The following is a 24,683-nucleotide window of genomic DNA, read 5'->3' as shown; positions in this document are numbered from 1 at the left end:
CAATATGCGAGTCTTCTAGGCAAAATTTTTCCTTAATTCAGATGTTCCTGCCTTGCCAAAATCGATAGAAATTTCATATGCCAGTCCAAAAGCCACCAGACCACTGACACAAGAGACAACCAAAACCACAACAGAAGTATCGTACCAGTAGGGTTTCTATGCATAAGCAGAAAATCCGAGTACTGCAAACAGGGGGTAAAACTTTTGCTTAAACATGTTATGCCTTCTCAGCAGCCGTGGTTTCCAATAAGATAACAGTCCAGTTTCCCTTGTTTTCCAAAATAACTAGAGATTATTGATGTACTGCCAATGTTTTAACAAGGAGAGCTCACTAAATCCCACCCTGTCCCAAGTCTAAGATGAACACCATGGGATCAGGGTGGGGACAGAAAATGAGTTGTGCAGAGAGGAGAGATGAAGAGCCGAGGAGTCTATTCATTGTTTTTCCATTTTAAAGAAAACACTTGCCTGTAACTGTAACCAAGAAGAGAGGCAGCCATCTCCTTTTTTTCATGTTTGGCAAATAAACCTCTGTTAAGGGTACTTTGTTGGAAATGTTTGTACTTTATTTATTTAACAAAAATATACAGAGGACATTGATAGCAAGCATTTGGCCTGTTTAAACGGGTGTGGAGAAGGGTAAAGGCCTATGTGTATTGCTTTGGGAAACATGCCTTGGGGGGGAGCAGGAATACGTTTCTCTGGGGACACTTTCATTGCCATTAATACCAAAACCTTTTTATGTCCCACAGGGGAAAAGGTTGGGATTTTTTTCTTATGATCTCTAGAGGCTGGTGAGCAAGCATCATGGGTCAACCTTGAGATTCTACTTTTCCAGCTTCTAGTTTTGGCTATGGCTAGTAGAAAAAGATGCTCCTTTTTAAAGGAAAAAAAAAGTGACAGGTGGCTGAATAACCTGCTCACTAGAGATGCTTTTGAGTTCAACGAGAACCATGGATGCATACGAAGTTGAAAGCACTACGATGGTATAGAAAAATAGACTCCATGAGAGAAAAAAATACCATCCCCAGTCTGCTGTTAGGTTAGAGGTAACATTACAAGGAGGAGTTCCCGAGAGCCCTTGAAGTTCACAGCAGCTGAAGACTTTTGTGAAGAGTATTTAATTAAACCAATAATTTATCTAGTGATAAAGCGAACACCCCAGATAAGTGCAGCTGCCTGCTTAAACTCCAACCGCATCAAAGTTGGTACAATTGCCACATTCTGGCTAAATACTGTTACGAGACACAGAAGTTTTGTTTTGTTTCAAGATTTATGCTGTATTTAATCTTCAAGGAGTAATCAGTCTGCTCTCGAATGGGTTTGCCCAGCGACTGGCAGTTTTGAAGGCTGAGAGCAAGATGTTAATCTGCAAAGGGTTTCAGTGTGCTCATTCTAATCTCTATCAGTACACCCGGCTTCAAACCCATCCAAACCCCACTGCTTTCCCTAAAATGGGTGATTTCAAAAGCAGAGGTGTTGTTTAATCGGTCCCCACTGAGAGCACTCACACTCGCTTAAGAATGGACCCCAGGGGGTGAAAAGCAGTTGCATTATACCCGAGGGCTCAGGATTTCCATGCGGCCAGACTGAAAATGCCCACAAGCCAGGAATGGGCAAAGCTGATTTCTCTAGGCAAGTTTACCGGTGATGCTGGCGGATTTTGCATCCTGAGCCTTCTGCCAGCGCCCCCCCCCGTACTCACCCCCACATTTGTACACAAGTGAGGGTTTGAGCATCCCTTCACAATTTACCCAGATGGTCTGTCATCTTTACCAGCTAAAGCGGGGAAAATGGACCTTTGTCCATTAGGAGCAGGAAACATCTGCACCTTCCCCACTTTCCATCCAAATCCACGCTCGTGTTTTCGTGTGTTTGATTAAACCGTGAGCCCTCAGAGGATGAGGTTTTGCAGGCTGGAGTTAGGCTGTTATATGAGCTATTCAGGATGTTATTTGCATCGACTGGATAAAAGCCTGTGGCAGCTGAGCGTGCTGCAGGAGCGAGAGACTGACCGCTGCATCAGCCACCAGCCCAAGGAATAACATTAGTTCCAGCTTCACAATGAGTTGTTTACTGGCCTTGGCTGCCTGTGGGAACAGCCAAGAAGAGCGGAGGAAAAGGAGAGACAAACACAATGAGAGCGAGACACTTTAGGTGGGAGGCTGGGCTTTAAAAGCAGACTCAGAATTTCAAACCTGTGGAACTGGAGAGGGCTGAAAAAGAAATAAAAGGGCACCGGCTGCTCCACAGCATAAACAAGCTGAGGCGAATAGCCATCCGCTTCGTTACTCCTGCTGCCGGAAGATCCTCCTCCCTAGTTGAAGGGCTGATATTAAAGGTAAGAGATAAAAATAAAAAGCTTTTAGCTGGTGGCTCTGCTGGAAGGCGGATTCAGCGAAGGGCAAGCAGCAGCTCTCGGGGTGAGCTACACAGGCAAAAGCAGCCACGCTTCTCTGGAGGATTTGTAATTATGTCCCTACAGATTTGAAAGCCTACAGGTTTTCCAGCAGAAACCCAGGGATTTCAGAGCAAACCGCTGGGGGACACGGGCTCAGACTGTTCCAGTCAGCAAGTTTGAGAAGATTTAAAAAAAAACCTAACCAAACCTCCCCCAACCTAAAACCAAGCCCTTTCTAAATCTGTTTAGAAAGATATTTTATTTTTATGGCCAGCTTTGCTTTGCAGCTTCCTAGCCTTACCCAACGCTTCCCCGATTCCCAGCTCCCCCCTCTCCTCCTTACTTTTTTAATTGGAAGGAAAAATAATTACAGCCATGCAAAGGAAAAATCCGAGATTTAAAGAGCTTTTCCCCTGCTCATTTCCATCCTGCGACGCTCACGCAGGCTGTGTCCGCCAGCTAATTGCTGAGGAAATCCACGTTGCCCATTGTCGGGCTGTCCTGAAACTGGGAAATCTGAATTGGTGGTTGCCTGGGCTGGGCGATGCTCTGGAAGGGAATAATACAGCCCTGCGAGAGGGACCCAGCAGAGCCCCGGCCGCGGGGCGGGCTCAGGCACTAATAATACAGCCCTGCCCAATGGAAAGCGTTTCCTATAGAGACCCCCAAGAGTTCCCCCTGCCCACAGACCCTGCCCAGACATTGGGCCCATTCTTGTGTCCCCTTTCCCAAGACATGATGGCTGCAGCGTTCAGCAGTTTTGTTTCCTCTCCGAACAAAGGAAGGCAGACAACTGCCAGTCGCTTTAGATTTTAAAGATGAACGGGTGAACTTTTAGACAGCCGAGCAAGCCGATCTTCCGCGTGGGACTCACTTGGTTGGCGTTCCACGCACACGGAAAGGATAAATGTGGGCTGTCAGGGAGGAATCGGGCTGAAATCTGCCGAGTCGCGGGCATGATCTCAGCCCTGGCCGCTCTGCCGCGGTAAGTTTCTATTTCCTCACTTTCTAACTCAGCAGAAAAGCATTCAGATTTAATGTCAGCTCTGAAAAAAAACCCCAAAAAGGATTGTAGCGTTTTCTGAAATCTGAAGGCTCAGACAAATCGGTGGGATGAAGCTAGCCAGGCAGATGAACTCGAGTTGTACATTTCAGTGCAGATTAGCAATGTTTTTTCTATACAGATCTCATTCCTCTTACTTGAGCTGTGCTATAGTTGGGATGGGAGAGGCGAATGTTTCTGTTTAAAGTGAGAAAGATGATCTCCAAGTTTTCGATAAGTAATCACTATGTGAGCTACTCCTCCAAAGTGTTGCAGTGGAAATTGTTTAAATTCACATTGTAATGCTCATTGTGTCACTGCAGATGACAAGTTAAGGACTTTTCTATCCCCGTTGTTTCAGGTTTGTGAAAAATATCCCTTGATTAGGGCTTCATTTTTTTTTTTTTTCTTACTTTAAGTCAGTATATCACAGAGACACTTAAGTATAAACTTAAAAAAGGGTTGTATATAAACGTGGCATAGACTTTCAGTGCTACATGCTTTCAGCTTCATGTAACGTGAGATCTGGTTCCTACAAGTGATATTAAAAATTAAGAAATAGATTATATATTTCATACTGCAAAACTTTAAAAATTTTATTTATATCACTTTGGCTTTCATTTATGGCTAAAAATCTACTCCTTTTAAGCTCAGTGGCAAAGTTCCACGAGAAAAATTCAAATACAGCTTTAAGCAGATAAAAAAACCCCTGATGTCAGAAGTAAAATGAATGATGAACAACACAATCTAAAGATGCAGCTGTTTGGAAGAAATAGGATTTAACACAATGTAAGCCCACTGCAGAAGAATTTGCAAGAAAAGTCTGGGCTTTTTAATGACACTCCTTAATCTTTGTTTGAGAGGACACAATTGTGTGTTTTTGTATTACTGCTCTATATGCACAGAACAGTGAAACCCGGAGGATGGGAAGTGCAAAGTTCACAGGTCGGTGATAAGGATATTCCTCCCTCATAGCACTTCTCCATCTTCTTTCCCTTACTAATGTTCTGAGAGCTAAAATAAAACAGGCAGGAAACTAACCCTGGTACTTCAGGGGGTTCAAAACCTCTGATTTTTAAAAGAAAGCCCTGAAAAACATGTGAGGGAGGAAGGGAGTGGGAGGCTGAGCATACATTTCCCTTTAATCCTTTGAGGCTAAAAATGAGACTCCTCCTTAACTGGGGTTAAGTCAATTGATAAAAATCAGTGTCTTTCAAATTCTGGAGTTAGGAGCTCAGCTCATACACAGACAAACAGAACCAAGGCCTGAAGTAACTACCCGTTCGCTTTCATTCAGAGTATTGTAATGAGACAAAAAAAAAAAAAAAAAAAAGTGAAAACTTGCACCTCCCGTTTTTCTGAGAAGCAGCAACTGAAACGTTGTGCCTGAGCGCTGCAGCCGGTGCCAGCGGGAGGATGCACTCCCAGCTGTAAGATGGTTGCCCTCTTCCAGCCTCTGACCTCGTGGCTTGAGCACAAGAGCAGGAATTGAGGCAGTTTTACCCAAACCTTGGGCCAGATCCTGACAAAAGGGTGCATTGTAGGAGGGTATGTTACTTCTGGAACAGCAGGTGAGAAGACTGTTTCCTGGGGAGAGCAGTACCTGGCAAAACAATTTGGGACTCCGTTATCGTGGTGCTGCCTTGGCACTTACGGCGTGGCCGCTTACAGCCGTACGTATTTATGCCAACGTTTGTGATGCATCTGTGCAGGCTGCAGCAAATGGGTTAAAACATATTTGAGTATAGGGGCTCTATTTACTGACGTCTGAGTGTTGCTGGCCAGGTGTACACGGATGACGTGGTGGTCCCAGCCTGACGTGCTCCAGGATCACAAATGAGACTCCGGTGAGCCGTCCCATTCACGGGCTGAGGTGAGTGAGGATGGCTCCTGGAGCACACATCCAGCCTCAGCAGGTCTTTCCAGGTCAAGCGTGCGTGCAGAGACTCACTCTGCTCCTTCACACGTTGCTCCTCCTCCGTAAATAAGGATCCGATTTAGTCTCAGGGAAGGGAAGCCACCACCTTTCACAAAAGGCAAATTCTCTCCTTGAAAAGAGGAGCTCTTTATTCACGAGAACAGACAGTGGCTCTGCAAGACTTCCTCTAAGGCACCATCTTCCCAGTTCAGCCCCATAAAAGGGGGGAAAGATCCACGCCGCTGCGGAGCCAAACTAGCCTTAGCTGACCCCAGCTGCAAGGAAAGTTTTCTGAAGTATTTGTAATGGTTTGGTTTTGTAGGAAAAAAAAAAAAAAAGTCTCTTTATCTTGGCAAGTGCAATTGAGGGACACTCATTAGTCCTTAAGCCCTGAGACAAAGGTGTGTGCTATCAACAGAGGAGATTGTTTCCTCTCTACAGAAGATGATCTCATAATATTCTGAGTACCTATTATGCCTGTAAACAGCCACAGTGGAAGCTTCTCTTCTTGTCTAATACTACCCCCATTTTAATTTCTTGAACCTGCAGATAATGCACTATCTTCTGCCCTAGCACGTTTGCTTTTACATGGTAAATGGAAATTACCATATTTAGCAGTAAAAGCATGATTTCTAAGAAACTGCACTACAGAAATATTGCTCGCTGGCTGAGATTTGATATTTTTGCATTGAGAAGTAATTTCTCTTTTAGCACATTTGTGCTAATTTACCCTCTGTAGCTTTTATTGAAAAACCCTGTAGCTGTGTGCTGTGCTTCCTCACGCATCCTCTCATTATACACCGCTGAATATTTTTCAAGACCTTAATGTTCTTCCTCAGAGGGGAGGGAGATGACACGGAAACCCCAAGTCTTGCCTCCAAATTCCTTGCTGGGAAATGTGCAGCCCAGAGAACAGGGAGCCCAGCAGCTCCAGCACTCAGAGGCCAGGCCACAGGAGCAGACGAAGCTACGGCTGATGATACCCACCCAGCCCAGCCTGCTGTCAAAAGAGAGTTCTCAAACCTTCCCCTTTTCCCCCCAGAATAAAGCGATTTGAGAGAACAAAGTGCTGTTTTATCAACTGCTTCCAGTAAATAAATGCAGGGCACAGATCCTTCAAGGTCCTGAGCACCGGTACAGAGCAGGGCTTGGCATCTGCCCTGCTGACAGGCTGTGCTCAGCACCCACGAGGAAACCAGCCTTGCACCCAGTTTAGCTTGCAAAAGTTTGTGCTGTGGTGCTGGTGGCTGGATGGAAGCTTGTTGGTGTTAATGTATGCAAGGGGAAAAAACAAAACAAAACAAAACAAAACACCAACAACCACCAGCCTATAATTTTTGAATAAATGGAGGTGAAAGTTCAGCTTTCCTGCTTCAGCAAAAGGGACTGCAAAGGAACCAGCCCAGAGCCATGGCCCTGGGTGAGAGCAGTCAGACGAGGCTGGGGTGAAAGGAGGGCTTCATGTGGCTGCAGGCGCCTCACCAGGAGCCCAGTCAAGGAGCCAAAAAGCCAAGAAATCACCAAGGAACCACTGGAAATTGTCAGAGAAAGCAAAGAAAAGAAGCTTTTTGGGCAGGACGCTGACTGGAAAGTGTTTTGGAACCGTAAGCAAATAAACTGAGTCCTGTTGTTGGATTCCCCAGTGGTTCAGGGAAAACAGGACTCTCTTATTTTTTACTTTTTTTTCTTGACCACGCTTTGTAAATAAACAGGGCTACATCAAAGACACAGCTACCTCCATCACCAAGTTCTACTTCTGAATGAAAACAACCTATAAATCTTCAAGTATTGGGTCAAACAGCATAACCCTGCTGTTCATTTTTTTCTTTGCATCTAAGTCTTCTTTTATTGGGATTTCTATTGAATCTAGCAACACAATTATAAAGCAATCTCCCCTTAGTGAGAGACTTGAGGGTCAAAAAAAGCAGTATTCCTACAGTCCTCCATCATCAGACTGAGCTTCAAGGGCAAGCAACAAAGTCCCTCTTACAAAATAATGCAAACATTGCTGGGAAGTCTGGGGTGAATTCTGTAATTTCTGGGCGGTGGACCAGACCCTCTGATAGTAGTGGATGGGGAAGGCCAAGGCACGTCAAGGGTTAAAGGGGTGATGTAAATGGAGAGAGACATTCTCAGTGAAAACAAAAAGAGAGTCATGCCCTGAGGATCAGTGTCTGAATATGGGGTAAGTCAGTTCACTATTCTCTTCAGAAGGAAACATTTTAATTAGCTCAATACAAAACAGATACAGCACAGAGAAGTCACCATGAGCAGGAAATGCTTTGTAAGTCTCAGAGGACAGTTAGGAGACAACGGCGTGCTGACCAATTAAAAAAAAAAAAAAAAGGGGGGGTGTAGAAAAAAGGAGAGTGCCTTTAGGATTAGGTCCAATAGGCTCAGGTTTCCACTTCCCTGCTCCATCTTGGAGAAGAATTAAATTGGGGTCCTGCTGCAATTCATCCGCTGACTTCCAGGCAACAGAAAGTACCTGTTGAACTTGGAGGGTCTGGGAGGTTCCTAGAGAGCCAAAGCCACCCCAGGCAGGCGGAAAGGAGGGGCCGGTGCGCTCCCACCTAGTCCCGCCAGGTCCCTGGGATCACTCTTGGTGGCTGAGAGAAGGGAAACACCTCACGGGATCCTATGTTTTGGGTTTGTTTTTTTTTTTTCCCCCTATCAAGGAGGATTTGAAAAGCAGACAGCAAAGCCTGACTGACTGAAACGATCACAAGTAACTCATGATTTCACCTTCCTACCAGGTGCAGGAGACATTATTACACCCATGGCAAATACCGGGGAATGAGAGTACCAATGGTATTGAAGACCCTTGCACAATAAGTGTCAAAGCCATGAATAAGAGCCTTCCCTGCCTTGTCTTTTATGCTAATCATCAGAAAACGTCCCCCTTTTGCCCAGCATACCGGCTAGGCATTCACTCTGATAAAACGCAGGGAAGAATGGCTCTTTGAAGCTACAGAAACCTTTGGTGGACTTCAAAGTCATACTTTTGTCTACTTCTTTCCTACTGTTCTCAAATACATCACTTCGGATTAGTAAATGAAAGAGATTAAAGCATTTCTACTTGCCATCGCTTCATATAGCCAATAGTGCTTTGTTTACAGGCAGCTGCTTTGTTTCCCAGTGTCTAATCCCACCCTTTCTCCTGCTCCTCCCGTACCACGGAACAAACGTAGGCGAAGGTCACTGTGAAACTGCAGGAAGCTCTGGGGAGGATGGAGAACTCACAGCAAGCTGGTCGGTCTAAAAGCCAACCCCAGACTTGGTGTCCCAAGCCATTTCCCATCCCCAGCCACATCCCCACCGCCGGGTCCAGCAGCGCCTGCTGTTGCTGGTACAGTTTTCCACGAGCCCACACTGCTGGCACTGGGAAAACCGAGCCAGCATCACCGTGCACCACAGCTACTGCCCCGTCAGCCTCAAAAAGGGAAAAGCCAGCAACCACATTCCCCCAGACTAGAGGTTTGTTCTTGTAACTGCTTTCAGTTAATGCTCTCCAAGTGCTTTGCACCCAAAAATAACCAGTGAGATGTTATTGAAAAGAGAAAGTATTAGTAAGTGGAGATCCCGTTGCAGGCACTGAAGTATTGCAAGAGCAGCAAAGCAGCAGGGAACTCAGCGGTGAGATGGTTTTGTTGTTTTCCATCCCTGCTTTGCTTTCTTTGAATTCACATTTTGTGGTTTTCAAGTCGAGTAAGCCTTTAGAATCATCACCTAGGTTGGAAAAGACCTTGAAGATCATCTAGTCCAAACAAGAAATGATAGTTTGATGGGGTTACTATGGCTAATCAGTGCTGCCATAGGATTGTCAGAAATGTTTACTTTTTCAGGTAGAAAAGGTTTCTTGTTCATCTATTAGGTCCATAATCAAACCTTACCAAAGGACTCATACCAATCTGGAAGAGTCCAAGTCCTATAGCCGTATGCAGATTTATCATCTATGCAAAAACCTTCCAAAAAACCAAACTACTCCCCCACCAACCCAACCAAACCTTGTTTTGAGCCTTCCGCGTAGTTAAAGTGGAGTGAAGGAGGGAAATAATACCTAAGAAATTGAAGAAATGCTAAGAGTTTGTGGTTGCAAAGCCGTAACCATGGGATCAGTGGTGGGAGTGAGTTACACATCCTATGATCATTGCACCAACTGGGTGAGTAACAGGGAAGTGAAAAACCCTCTAATGAATGTAGTTCTTGTCAGGAGAGGGCATAAAACACATGCTGTGCCCCAAGGAAAATACTTATTCATTTCCAAGGTCAGGGTCTGAGACCGTACCAAAACACAAGTGCTGCCATAACCTGTAGAGACATTGCTGGACAAAACCGAGAGAAAAGCCCCCCAAAAGCCAGGATGCCCACGTTTTGATCTGTCAGTTTTGGGTTTCTGTACCTAAAAGCCCCTTTGTCTCACAGGAATTGGAGGTAGCCAGATCCCACATAATGATAGAAAAGAGATCTTTCAGATTTGAACAGTTATCACTTTTGGTCTGTATCAGAGCTCGCATGAAAAGGTTTTGCAGCATTTAGTTATTTAAATGACCCCACAGAGGATGTCCTACTTACTCAGACTGGTAAAACTACATTCATCTTACACCTCATATAAGAAGAAAAAATGAAGATGCAAAAATGTCAGTCCCAAACTTCACACTGTTTTTCCTGACCTCAGTTTGAGGGACTTGTGGGGAATGGGACACGGATGAAGCAGAAAGAATGGGCTTAAGGGAATCACAGAATATGGTTTTAAAGTGTGCTTTTTTACCTGCAGTAATTTTCTCTACTAACAAATGGTTGGTCTGAATTAAGCTGCAAGCTGGCTGTTGTGAAGCTTTCTTGGGGTGCCAGAAGGAGGAAATAAAAGAATTGTAAACAGGATACTCATGCACTGTAGGAAGCAATACGCAGTTTTCCTTTATTTTCAGTACTTGGAAGAAGGGGGATGTCACTACAATAAAAGGCAAATGGGAGCAAACCCTGTCAGCTACTCTGCTGAACTCCGTAACTCTGAGAATAACAGGGTTACGCGAGTAAGCGACAGCTGCTGCAGGTTGGCTTGTACATTCCCCACTGCAAGAGAGAATATTCTCACTATTACCACATGAAACAGGCTGTGTATTCTGTTATGGTACCACTTCTGACAACAGCAAGATGCCTTTCTCCCCTCATGCACTGCTCCCCATTTTAGATACAGGTTTTAAGGTTCTGGCCTGCCTGAAATACAGAACAGTAAAGCAGTTTTCTTCATATTCACTTAAACTCAGCACTTTAAAATGTATTGCTAGATTATTTTTTTTTTTTCCCCCAGCAAGGCAATAGCGGTGGCGAACGCAGTGTGCACGAAGAGCATCCTACTGCTTTAATCCTTGGTGAAAAGGAAGGAAAGTGACTTTTACGTTCAGGAAACTAAATCTGTAGACTCATGCTGCAGAATTTAAGGCACATGGCCGAGTGTCAAAGCAGCTTGGCAGCCTGTTGAAACACCTCAGGGTTGGATAAGTAAACAACAGAGGCCGATATTTTAAAGACCATAACGTAGCTAGACAATTGCTGGTAGGGAATTCCTATAGACTTATACACCAGAAAAACTGGTATTTGACCTTGTGGCTGTCTGTGGCAGAGCAGGGAAAAAAAAAAAAAAAAAAAGAATCAAGTGATGGAGCATCTTTTCTTCTGTGTAACGAGTATCTAGGTCAGGCTGCTGGCAACGACCACTGATGTCAGTAGTAAAGGTAAGCATTTCCAAGCCGCCTTTTCAAACCTGCCGCGTCAGGCTGAGTTCTGAGGAACAGCCAAAATCCTGCACAGATTGGAAAGTGGGGTTTCCAGCGACCTCCCAGGCACATGGCTACGTAAGGTTTTGAAGGACACCCAATCCCTCTCAAACCTCCCCGGTTAGGACCCAGACACGAAGCCTGGGCCAGGGGAGTCTGGCACACCTGGGTTTTACACACAGCAGAAGAAAAGGGTCTACTTATGGAGGTTAAATTTCAGTATAAACAAAAATTGCTGCTGATGGAGATAGCATGCGGTCTCTTTCTTTACTGAAAGAGAGTTACAAGCCAAGAATTTAATGTATTAGGCTGAGGGTTAAGCTAAGAGGCACAGCTATTCCTGTTGGAGCTCATGTGTGCTTTTGAATCCAACTAAGTTCTTGCTTAAAAGCCCTTCAACTTGCAGGCGAGACCTTCGCTTATCCAGATTACCATGTATTCAAAGAAAGCGCCCCTTTGAGATTTTACTACTATCCCTTTCATATGTTTAAATGTTTGGTATCTTTTTTAGGTCACTTCACATAAAGTTCATTTAGCCATGAATTTAATAGGAAAAACACGGAGATGAGTGCGAAAGCACAAAGGGGTGCAAGGAACATTTTGCTCCCCTACACAGCCCGTTCCCTACTCAGCTGCCTGCCCCCAAAGCCCTGTACAATTTGCATAGGGAAGTGCTGCAGAGAGCCCCAACGTGGGATGGGTCTCCTCTCTCATTGCTACACAGTCAACAGCAATCAGATAAGGGTGTGTCTACTTCTGGTTTGAACATTTGCTACTTCAGGATAGCATCACAAATGCGTAACTCAACGTGCAACTCGAAAGAAGAGTTTACTAAATTGGGTGAAGAGCACGTACCAAAGCTGCCTACAAAAATCACAGGGAACTGAAGTAGTTTGAGGCACACACAGAGTAACCAGCCAGAAGAGCAGAGACACGACTTGTAACTCCCCAAAAGAGCCCCCAGCACCATTTCACTGCCCCGACCTGCAGAGAGCATGAACCCTCCCCAACAGGAGGGACCTAATAGCTCCAAGTCACCTTTTTGGATGTCAAAAGGTTCGAGTCATTTGAAAGTCATCTTTCTGAGAAGGGAGATCAGGGGATCCTCCCTTCCTGCTTTACGTCCAACTCATCTGTAAGGTGCAAAGGCAAGGTGCTGTGTGTTCTCTGGGTCACAAGCAGGTTTTTGTAAAGCCTGCAGTTGTCCCGGTGCTCCCAGGTGAGGGCAGAATTGGCACCTTCCATCTGGCAAAGCTGTGGCTATTCCATATTTCTCAACACTTGACGTTTTACCAGCTGGCTCGCTGATGGTCTGCGTGCAAGAACAACTGTCAGCATGAGCTTTTTCAGTAGGAAAACATATGGAAAACATTTGATTTTGATCAGTTTGCATCCCAAATTGTCCTGATGCCATGCTTTCTTCCCCAGTTTGTTTATATGTTGCCATTTCAGCCTTTAACACAACTCAGTTACATGTTTGCTGTTGAAACTACTTTGTCAGAGGATCATTTTCTGGAGAGGAACCTACTCTTTACAAGGGTTTCACCTCTCTAAATTACTCCATAGTTGTAGCTACTAAGATGTTTCTAGATTACAGGAAGACTGCAAACTTTGTTTTATATTTGCTTTGCTGTGCTTTACAAGGCAAAGGTCTTTCCCTTAGTTATCCAACTTTGCTCCACATTTCCAAGATGTACCGACTGCTGTGCTCACGTCCCAACTCACAAACCCTCCTTGCTCCAATGAGAGCAACTTTCCAACTCCTTATCCTCACAGGCCTTAAAAACAATACATCAAATAGCAATAAGAGAACATCAAGACAGTTCAGAAAACATTTGTTTCCAAGAAACAGCACGCTTACTTCAACGCTACACTCTAAAGCTTGCTGAAATGGGACAGAGACTTACAAGAGTGTAGTTTATGAGATTTCCCAAATTTCAGGTTCTCAACCTTGACAAAGAGTAGAAATGAAATGAAGCTGCTGCTACAGCTTAAAGGAGCCCTTTTTGAAAAGTATTTTATATTTGCAAAAAGAGTTCTTTTAAAAGAAGTAATACTATTTTTGTAGAAATTTTTAAGGAAAAAAAAAAGCACAACATTTTCCAGAAGTGGCAAGCATAACTTTGGAAAGTATTTTTGAAAAACATTTCTGAAATATAACATTTCAGTGCTTCACTTTGAAAAACATGCGTAAGGATGCTCCTATATTCAAGTAGAAAAAGGCAAAGCAGTATTTTAACATAAGTTTGGGTTTAACACTTTTGCATCAAAAAAAAATGTTGCAAACCTACAGAACTTTCATTTTTGCACAGTTAAAAGCAAACACTAAAACTTTCAGCTTCTTTCTCCTCTTGTTACAAGTTTAAGTGAATATTTCAGACTGTTTGATTCTATACCTGGGTGATATCGTGGGTCCATGATTTAATTTCTTTCCAAACACACTGGGCCAATTCCATCTCAAATTTTAAAGAAAAATCTTTCCAAGCAGAAAGTTGGAATTAGCGATCACTCTCCTTCCAATAGGAGGACGAGGGAGCGACAGGGGAAGGAAAAGAAAGGCTGAGTACAGTAACTGCTGTGTTCGATTTTGAAAAATCCCAGTAATAGTGGAATTTATAAAGACTACCTTGAAAACTAATTACTGGTCTTGCTTTCACTTCCATTCACTAAGTGGAAAGAGTCTGTGTTCTCTTGCACAGCCACTTTAGGTGATAGCAGGTTGCAAGACTGATGGCATCTTATTTCTCTTTCCTTTAGGATGAAAGGACTCGTGAGGGAGACGTGGTAGCAAGGCGTCAAGCGACCTTCCTGGAATGTGTTTCTTCAGGAAGGGAAGAGACCACTGCCTTATTTTATGGATGTCACTGAAGTAGACTTTGAAGCTCTTTGGAAGCACATCACAAACTTGGCATGGGAAACCACAGCAACAACCATACCTGTTTGACAGATGATTCTTTTAAGTACAACTTGTATGGAGCTGTGTACAGTGTGGTCTTCATCCTTGGTTTGATTACTAACTGCGCCTCCCTCTTTGTTTTCTGCTTTCGGATGAAAATGAGAAGCGAAACAGCCATTTTCATGACCAACCTGGCTGTTTCAGATTTGCTTTTTGTGTTTACTTTGCCTTTTAAAATTTTTTACAATTTCAACAGGCATTGGCCTTTTGGAGATAGCCTGTGCAAGATTTCTGGTACAGCATTTCTCACTAACATCTACGGGAGCATGCTGTTCCTCACCTGCATCAGTGTTGACCGTTTCCTTGCTATCGTCTATCCGTTCCGATCTCGCACCATTAGGACCAGGAGAAATTCCGCCATAGTCTGTGCTGGTGTTTGGATACTGGTCCTCAGCGGTGGAATTTCAGCTTCATTATTCTCCACAACCAACATTTCCAACACCAGCACAACCTGTTTTGAAGGTTTTTCCAAACGTATCTGGAAAACCTATCTGTCTAAGATCACTATATTTATTGAAGTGGTAGGATTCATAATTCCTTTGCTACTCAACCTTACGTGCTCTTCTTTAGTTCTCAGGACTCTCCGGAAACCTGACACTTTGTCTCAGATTGGGACAAACAAAGAGAAAGTATTGAAAATGATCATTGTGCATGTGGCCATTTTTGTCGTGTGCTTTGTACCCTACAATTCCATACTCTTCTTGTATGCTCTTGTGCGGTCCCAGACAATAGCAAACTGCTCCTTGGAGAGGTTTGCGAGGACAATGTACCCAATCACGTTGTGCATTGCAACAATGAACTGCTGCTTTGACCCGTTCATCTATTACTTTACGTCAGAATCCTTCCAGAAGTCTTTCAACATAAAACCCCAGATAAAAATGGATTCTCTTTTCAAGACTGAGACACCTCTAACAAAGACTGCACTACCAGCACCACAGGATGAAATAAGTGACCAGGCTATTACGAATGGAGGAGACCCAACATCTGAATCACATTTCTAGTGAGATGTTTACACATAGAGTTATCCCCCGTTAACTTTTCATTAACACCACGCGTGAAAAAATTTCAGAATATGTGGGTTCACGCGTGGTGTTAATGAAGAAAAGGTGCTGGGCGGTAACTACACAGGTAGAGAAATCCTTACACTGGGATGGTCCCATCAGATGCAACAGGTGAACATGAAATGTAAAAATCCCCATGGATCTCCCTTTGGAGATTATGGATAGGTAACAACATATGCGCCAACTAAGGAGGGAACAGGACAGCTTCTTTAATCAGAAGATGCCAACATTTGGCATTTTTTTTGTCCCCCCAGCAGTTGATATGGGACTAGCTGAGAAATAGAAAATTTAATTTTCTTAGAGATACCTGCCAATATTTCATGCCTTCTGGAGATGCATCTTCATATGTTAACTCAATAACTTCACACTATGTATGTTTGCTTAAAAAGGCATAATAAAAGCTTTTGGCTTTTCCTTATTTCACTGCAAGAATATACATCCTGGTTTTACAAGATACAGGCATTTATTGTATGGAGAGGTTTGAAGTGTAAACAATCGTTTTGAAAGTAGGAAGAACAGTTGCTTGGCGATAGAAGAGAAAAAAAATAATAAGAGTAATTAATAATGCAGTTTTGAAACAAGACGTTTCATCTTTGTCAGATTAAGCTGCCTTTTAATTTATTTTAAATGCCACCTCTAGGGAGACATAAAGAACTCATTACTGCTTTGTTGCACCTGGGCTTTTATGTCCCAGGATATTATACATGAGTATTTCTGGTAAGGGCTAAACCATAAAGTCAGCTGAAAGAAGGGGCCTGAAAGCCCAGAGTTCTCACAAGAGCAAATGTTTTACGTGGGAATTAAGTGTAGCCGAAGGGCTGAAGAACAACAGAGTCCTGACCTTACTAAAGAGCTTGTTTGGACACAGACAGTTGGTGTCAGAGCATCCAATTAAGAGAAAATCTTGTAAGTGATTGCTTGTTGGGTTTCGCTGCATAGTCAGCAAATTAAACTAGAGACCCTCCAAAGAAGACTAACTAAAACAACTTAGCCACGCCCTTAGTCATTTACAATGCATTTATTACGTATCCTGCATTTCCGTACGCAGATCATAGAGATATATGGGAAGTCTGTATCTTGTTGCATTTTACTAGATGGTTCATTTCTTCAGCCACTGTTTCATATTTGAAGCTATACTGACCTTAGCAGGCGGATTCATTCTCAAGTGTAAGACACACAAATGAGAAAAATTTCACTTGAAAAAGCATGATGTTACAACTTGTTAGATCAGTAATCTACATTTTCCACGGTACTGCATAAAGGCAATTCTAGGAGTATGATGCCAAAAAAAAAAAAAAGACGGACAAAATATTAATTGAACAGATGTTTTCCACTCAGCTATTTCTCTTAAGTCTCTCAGATCAAGCCTCCCGAGATACTGAGTGTTACCCATCAAATGCAATTACTACGTAAAGCAACCAGAGGTTTTTAAAGTGTGACAAGAATTCAGCTGAAAAAAATGTTAATGCTTTGAAGGGAATATTTATTTAGCACTACATTCGCTTTGAATACAAAAGCTGCTTACCAAGGCTAAGACAAACCCCAGAGATCATTCCATTTTAGCCCTAAAATGATTGTTGCTTCTAGTGCCCCTGGCTTCTGGCTCTTCCTGCAGAAAAGCGTATGATCAACTCATATGCAGGGAGTATGAGAGCAGCCAAACTATTTTATCTCAGCTTTAACTTACAGTTATATTTACTAGAAACTTGCACACGAGACTGGCTTGGGAGATTTTTGCTCAGACGCCACCACTTTGGAGCAGAAACAAAAAGTAAAAAAGAAGACAGACCATTCAGGCTGGTTGGTGGAATGAGATGGATGTGGCAGAACAGGGGCACAGCTGGTTACAGTGAATTTGTCAGCAGCTGGGAGAAGTTCCCCTCAGACAGAAGCAATGAGCTGTGTTATAAAAAGCACCAGTACTGGCCATTTCACCATAGGCAAAGTGAAAGCCAGCGCCATGCCCCTTTCCTTCCATTGCAGGCTCTTTAAAAATTCATATTTCTTTTGGCTGATGAGCCTGTTTCAACACTTGCCATAAAATGTGTGTCTTTCAGAGAAGCTGTTTCCATAACTTCAGATCAAAACGCAAAGCGAGGCAAGAGGGATTTTACAGGCTTCGATACAGGCCGGGTTCGCCCTGTGCAGCAAACCGTCCGTCACGCCGCAGCGCTGTCAAGCGGAGAGGGGCTTGTGACACCAGACAGCTCTGACACGTCCCAAGCTGTGCAAAAGTGGCGGGGCACCCCCCTTCCACTGCCCTACCACTAAACTTGTTAAAAAGTGTACTTAATGAGAAAAAAGCTCCATTTTCAGGGATGGGGGAGAGAAGGAAGGAGAGTGGGAAGGATTCACTGAAAAGCTGAGGGTGTATTTAGAACCATCTTCCTATTTTAAGGAAAAATATACATTACATGAGTAAGTGCTCTTCTACAAGGCAAAATACCTTATTATTTCAGTTTTACAAAGAAAGATGAGAAACTTGTTTACATGCCAGCTTGCTTTCAGTGGGGAACATATAACTCTCAGCTTATAAATCTTATTTTAAAGTTGCTGCTTTCCAGTTGCAAGCAAGAAGCAGAAAAATGAGATTCCTGAGTTACGTGGGGTTTGGGAGCTTCGCAGGACAGGGCTGTTCTCACACATGGTGGATGCTCAGTCACTCTGGGGTGAGTGAGAGCAGAATTTGGCCCAGCACCTCAGAGCTGACAGCAGAGGAATATCTCATTTGCAAGAATCCTGGAAGACCTTCTGCTCTGTGCTCTGCAGACCTTCCTCTAGTTAAATCCAAGGGAAGGAAAAAAAAAAAAAAATCTAACCTAGAAACCACTGTCTAGGCTTCTTAAGGAAATGTTAAAAGAGGGGGGAAGAGAACTGCGTGTGACTGGACAACCTCCAGGCTGTACATACATAGCTTAACTGTAATCCGAGCATAATGGGTGTCTTTTTCTAAGCGAAACTAGTGCCAATGCTTACAAATTTCTGTTTGCAGTTTTATAGGGCAAGAGCTGTGGTCGATATTTTCACATAAAATGTAATACTATCATCATGTGCCAAAATGCTAACTGAAAAGATTCATTATTTTGTAATTTAATACCTTATAAATTATATGGAGATCATATGTTGACTGACACTCACATCTGGTAGGGTAGCTCTTGACTGATCTTTTTTTCCTAGGTCAGGTATACCAAGTAAATGCACTATGATTTGTGTATAAATAACCAATTATGCATTCAGAGGGAGGAAAAGTAATTTTTCAGATGTTGGTAAAGCCAAGCTGGAAGGAGTGATGGTGGTAAAAGTGGATTCACAGTTTTTCTGGCTGAGGTGCAGCTGAGTGCTCCTTCTCCCGTCTGACAAAAGACTATTGTCAGCAAACAGCACACACCAGAATTATGAGTTCAAAAAGCAAAAATCAGATCAATCAGAAGTCAATGCCTTTATCTAGCTGAAGCTGAGAGACGGGACCCAGCAATCCTCTCAGATGCTAAACACGCAGCATTAATCAAGGATTTCATTGCTCCTGGCCAGCTCACTTTTCCTATTCCCAGTCCTCCATATGTGATTCATTCACTATAAGCTCACCACAAGCTTTTCAACTCATTGCCCTGCTGGAAAGCTGAAGCTCTGAAAGGCGATATGAAAATCCTCTCTGCCCAAACTCACCTTTGTACACGCGCACCTACACAAAATGCCACGCCAGCCTGAGTTTCCGTGGTGGGTGTCACGAAAGGAGAAAGCAGGGCCTTGTATTACAGTCACCAGGAAAGCCCCTCCTCTTACTTTAGGCTTTTCTTAGTAACACGACAGCCTCTACATCAGAGAAAAGGTGCCAAGTGTTCGTGGGACAGCATAAATATTCACCAGCATTGTAGAATCAGTGCTAACTACCCTGGCTCAAGGCTATGAAGTACAAGGAGGAGCATAAGTCTCATAGAAGTCGTGTAAAAAGGATGAAAAGTTCCTGGGCTGCGCCTACAAGTGCACGGCTGCTCATTAGAGAGCATCAGAGTTCCTCCTAAACTTGCCCACCACAGACCTGATGGATGGATTCAGCCTCTAGGTCCCTCTAAAAATACCCCCGGTGACATTTTTAGGAAGTTTTTCCTGTGCTGCTGCAGGGGTGATGGAGTGAGAGTGTCTGCTCTCCCTCCCTCCCCTCCAGCCAGCAAAACCAGGCTGTAGAACCCGGAGGACTTCCCTCTGACAAACAGCTGGTGAAGAAAAAGGGGATCTATCACACTGATAAGATTATAAAGACACCTCTGATGATCTTCTCAAGGGCCAGTGTCCCTAAAAAGCTCCCCAGTAACACTGTGTCATCTCCGCTGGGTGGATTTGCTGTGACACGGGCAAGAAATTACCACCTCTGCTGTCTCAGAGTAGAGAACAGCAAACAACAGTCCCTGTGAAAGGATGTCTACACAGTGCTCTATCTGGAGAAAGCAAAAATAGGAGGTGTAGGGAACTGAGGGGAGCAGCCGAGGCTGTTTCCACAGCACGCCACGGAACACAGGGAGGGGATGCTCAAATTATCACCGACCCAGGCTGGAAGGTCCAAGCGAGGCAGAGCGGTACGTGCTGGGAGAACAGGAGCACCCAAAGCAAGGGATAACCCCAAAGCTTTGCTGCGTCCAAAAGGACAAACTGCAAATAGTTCTTTGGGCAAAACCAAAACAGTCCGTTTCAGTAAGCAGATTATGTTGTTTGGCATAAGAAAGAGGCAGAGCTGCTATTGTTAAGATTAGAAGTCCAAACTCTGTTTCCGCCACTAATGCCGGAAAAGCTGTGATTTTAACTTCTGAATGCTGACCTCAAGCTTAGCCCTGTCCAGGTACAAGCTGTGCAGTCTCTCTCTGACTCACTCCTAAAGGCCACAACACAAATCACCCCCAAGATGCTGTGCTACAGAGATATCTTATTGAGAAAATTTTGTGGGAGATTCAAGACATTTCACTGAAAGAGCCCAGAAAGTGAGGAAAATCTACTCAAAACACCTTTTTTACTTCCCACAGCAGTAGTCTCTAGGTACCAGTTCCAACTGCTGGAATCTTCTTTGATTTGTTGGACTGAAGGAAGATTGTTGGAATCTTCACTGAATGACTCGAGCGTGGCCAGAGAAGGGCAACGGAGCTGGGGCAGGGTCTGGAGCACAGGTCTGCTGGGGAGCGGCTGGGGGAACTGGGGGGGTTCAGTCTGGAGAAGAGGAGGCTGAGGGGAGACCTCCTGGCCCTCTGCAACTCCCTGCCAGGAGGGGGCAGAGAGGGGGGATGAGTCTCTGGAGCCAAGGCCCCAGCGCCAGGCCCCGAGGGAATGGCCTCAAGCTGCCCAGGGCAGGGTCAGGCTGGCTCTGAGGAAGGATTTCTGTGCAGAAGGGGCTGTTGGGCGTTGGAATGGGCTGCCCAGGGCAGGGGGGGAGTCCCCGGGATCCCTGGGGGGGTTGAAGAGTCAGGTTGACTCAGCACGCTCAGTGTGAGATTAATGGTTGGACTGGAGGATCTTCAAAGGCTCTTCCAACTGAGATGATTCTGGGATTCTGTGATTCTCCCTTCCCTGTTGGTTCTGTCAATACCTGGGTATATTAGTAAGGGCTCGTTCTGCCCCTCGCTGTGCTGTTTGCTGTAGATGTGAAACTGTAGTGAGTTTGCACCAACAGAAGCGTGAAGGATTGCCAGGCAGAGCTGCAGATCGAGCCGAGGGGGATGCGTGCAAAGGGCTGAGCTACTGGGGTGCCTCCCAGGGAGAAGGGCTGCTGGAGTTTTGGAGCCCGCTGGGGTGGGGGAAAGGGAGGCCAGAAAACGGAGAGTCTTAAGCTTGTCATTTAAGACAGTGCTTTTAACGTCTATAAAATGGGCACTTTTCACAGCAAAGAAAAGCATAGCCCTACTCCTGTTTTTTTTCTCTAGAAACTCTTGCTTCACTTTAAAATAATGTTTAACACCGCTGGCTGTTCTCAGTTTTAATTCTTAAATTTAACTTCCATGCAAAAAAGAACAAGACACTCACACACCTAAAACACTGGGACAAGTAAGGAGTTGGGTGGTTTCTCTTTAGGATCACTGTGTATATGTTTTCCCAGGGTACTTAACTGTCCAGTACTTAAGAAAACCCTGTGCTAGCTTTTCTCTGCCTGAGGGATTTTGACCAATGTAAATATTATATAGAACTTAACGACACACGTTTTGCGCTGTTTGCAATTTGATGTATCTGCGGGCACGCGGGCACATGTGTGTGCATAATGAAAATGAAAAGTTCTTTCCGGTAAAACAGTATGTGTGAGTGTGCTCATTTACTCTGACTTCTGTAAATACACATATTAACTGGAATAATATTTAAATTTTTCTGTAGACCTGTTAAACTCTGAGGACATCCAGCACACACGGAGAATTTCCTGGAAACCATAAGCATGGGAAATCAGTCATTCCTTTTTCTAGTTTTAGACAAATCCCCCAACTCCTTCTGCAGTCACCAAATAATTTTTGGAACCCATTCACTCGATCACTTCTGAGAGTCAGCATCCTAAAAGCCCACAACTGACAGGTAATATAGAAGCAATTGCCACTGAACCTATTTTAATAAATCTGTTTCCCTGAGTTCCCATCTCTCTCCTTCACGGGATGACAAAATCAGAGTGTGGGCTGCCAGAACACCCTCTGTCCCTGTTTGTGCCTCCCACAGCCACCCTCCCTTCAGCACGCACATCTGCAGTCCCTCTTGCACCCTCATTTCCTACTTCTCGTGCCTTGCTGAAAGGAGTTTGTTTACAGTTCCAGCATGCTCAACCTGAAAAGAAAGCAAGGGTAAATATCTTCTTTAAAGAAAAGGGAAAATGTCTTTCTAGGCGTGGTGGTTTTGGCTGTTACACATTAATTTCAAACTCAACTGCGGCACAAAGTTTGTGTCCTCATGGTAATGGAATAAAAATAATCTTGAAATATCTTCTGACCACTGGAAGGTCTGTGCTGTTTCCAAAGCTGGTTATCGCTGGAAGCGAGATGGCACAAAAGTGATCTCAGCAAAACTGACCATTGAGATCTCACCCAAGGAGCCCCAGAACCTCATGGCACACTGGAACAACGCTGATTTAGCAGCTGACACTCAGCGGAGGTATTATTTCATATACTCAATCAGTATTAGCTGCATTAGGAAGTTGGGGAAAGCGCTTTAAACAGAGGTGTCCCATGGCACAGCAGCAAATCAGCACACTGATACACCACGGGGAGGATTGCTTTCTGCTGTGCAGATGTAGAGTCTGGGGGGGAGGAAATTCTTTTACAAGTTTTACATATGTCACACAAGATTAAAAAGTTATCTTGTGTTCTAATAGTGACATCCTGCCATTGTTAACGTTACAATTCTAGCGTGCTCTGTCACTCTCCGTCACAGCCTCGTGCAGAACCTGTGCGCTAACACGCTCACAACCTGGACTAAAAAAATCACCACAAAGTCTTGTGTAAGCACAGGGCATGATTCAGCAAGGTCAGATGCTGACCATGCTGCTCTGGCTAAATGCAGTAAAGACATTTTAACAAGAGAATATTTTCTGGTATAATTAGCACAATCAGAACCACTCACATAGAGCTGGAGGTTACAGTTGAGTTGAGATTCACTCACACAACTGTAGAGCTACCAGAAGAGAAACAAGGTTTCCTGCACATGAGCAATATCAATGCTCATATCAGTGAAAAATGACTGCTTAGAATGAGTATGAATCCAGGCATCCATCTACCTACATGACTGCAACCATAGCTAGGAATTAATTTGAGAAGGCCTTGATTTATTTTCAGATTTGTGCAGGAAAATGGTTCAGATATATTAAAGGACAAATTTCAGTCTCAAGTCCAACAATCACATCCTGCTAAATGTGCTTCTTGCATTTCTATCTGCAGAAGTCATTTTCTGTTCCTGGTCCCTGGGTATGCTGTTCTCACGGCTGGCAGTGGTCACTTGGCACCTGTATAGCTGGGAGGCCACAAAGCAAAGGGCCAAAGGTTCCTATTGAAATTCGTCCACTAACCTAAAGGTTTTTCATTACAAACCATGTGATTTGAAATGCGCCTTCCCTCAGCATTGCTCATGAGAATAATTTTTCATTTTCCAAGCCCACTCCCTCTTGCATGTGTGAAAGAAGAACATAACTGTGCAATAGAGCCATCCCAACCCAAGAAAAAAGGGAATATGAGTAAGACCTGCCTGTCACGATATTGATACGGAGGTAAATACGGTTGCCCTTTGTCAGTTCAGATTCCTGTCTTGTTCCCATGTATTATCATCACCAACTAGCAAAGGTAGATGTAAGACTCATGCAGCAGTCACATTCCCAAATATTAATCCTACAAGCCCCTTTCAAACCCAGCTCACATTGGTTAACTGATACTCTCTGAAATCAGGATTCACAGTCCAGTGGTCCTTCTTTTTTCTGAGAGGTGGAGGGCAATGAGGCTGATTCCAGAGGCTGCGCCTCACTCTTCTCCCCACACCTCTCTCTGGCTCTTCCCTGCCCTTGAGCTGGGCAGCAACTGCTTGGGAAGCCACACTGCCTACCAGATCACCGGTCTGGTTTAAACACAACTCTTATTTCCACCACCTCCCTAAAATGGGGGGTTATTTTTAACCTGGATCATTTAACTAGGTTCCTGCTAACAGCTCTATCCCATCAATGGTTGTGCTGGCACAGCTGAAGAGAGGGCATATGTGGGGGTAGGACAACAGCAACTTTTAAAGCCAACTTTGCAGCTCAGGTCAGCACATCACAGAGCCCCCCCTGCCCCCAGAATAAAGGGTAGGTGTGTAGTGGAGGTGGGCTTGTATTTCTATGTGAAGTCTTAAATACAACACCTGAATATTTAAACTCCCTAGATAAGACCAGCACCTCAAAGCTGTCTCCTCCTTAGAGGTCAGCCCAAAGGCAGCATACCTGTAGTTCAGATCAGAATTATCAAAGGTGATTCAAACACTATTTTTGCTGTTCAGTGTAGAAATGAACCCATCGCACACATAATTTACGCTGCATAACCTAGCTGGCTGCACGCATCCCCCAGCAAACAATCGCCTTCTTCACTCAGAGCCTGACTCATACTCTATTTTATTTAGTTATCTTAACCTGTTTGGGTTTGCACTCTAGCTCTCACAATATCAGAGTACCTTCTGCTGATATAGCAATGCCCTTTGAATAAAAATAAGGGATAGTGTTAAAAGCATCCTTTGTGGTTATCAGGAAGCCTGCAGCTGAGGAGGGACAGTTATCACTTTATTTCTGTTAGACAAAGCAGGACAGTTGGAGTGCGCAGATCAGTCACAAGGCCAAAAGAGAAAAAAAAAAAAAAAAATCAGGGTAACCACTGTCAAGCAGTAAAAACGATTGGCTGAGTTCTTGAGGAGTCCTTGTATGTGACAATGCCATGGCCTCGAGCCAGACTGACTGATGTAAAAACTGCAGGACTGGACGTTTTGGCTATTTAAGGATTAAAAAAAAGAAGAATCACATGTGGATTTGTCGGACACCAAAACCTCAGACTTTGTGTG

At 44.1% G+C, this 24,683-nt stretch overlaps 1 protein-coding gene across 3 annotated transcripts; it reads left to right on the top strand.

Moving 5' to 3' along the window:
- Positions 1-2,016: 2,016 nt before the first annotated feature.
- LPAR4 (lysophosphatidic acid receptor 4) lies at positions 2,017-15,581 on the top strand. 3 transcript variants are annotated; one of them, XM_074915012.1, is made up of 2 exons: positions 2,017-2,341; positions 13,899-15,581. In XM_074915012.1, exon 2 carries the CDS (start codon positions 14,052-14,054, stop codon positions 15,096-15,098), a length of 1,047 nt encoding a protein of 348 aa, XP_074771113.1. In that variant the 5' UTR covers positions 2,017-2,341; positions 13,899-14,051; the 3' UTR covers positions 15,099-15,581. The 3 variants fall into 3 exon arrangements, with proteins under 3 accessions (XP_074771113.1, XP_074771114.1, XP_074771115.1); XM_074915013.1 differs by lacking the exon at positions 2,017-2,341 and adding an exon at positions 2,936-3,386; XM_074915014.1 differs by lacking the exon at positions 2,017-2,341 and adding an exon at positions 8,866-8,876 and having other exon boundaries at positions 14,066-15,581.
- The last annotated feature ends 9,102 nt before the right edge of the window (positions 15,582-24,683 follow it).

The sequence above is a fragment of the Athene noctua genome, chromosome 11 (genome assembly GCF_965140245.1).
Source record: "Athene noctua chromosome 11, bAthNoc1.hap1.1, whole genome shotgun sequence".
Taxonomy (NCBI): Eukaryota; Metazoa; Chordata; class Aves; order Strigiformes; family Strigidae; genus Athene; species Athene noctua.
The sequence above is the reverse complement of the archived record's forward strand: the minus strand, read 5'-3'. Positions and strand labels throughout refer to the sequence as shown.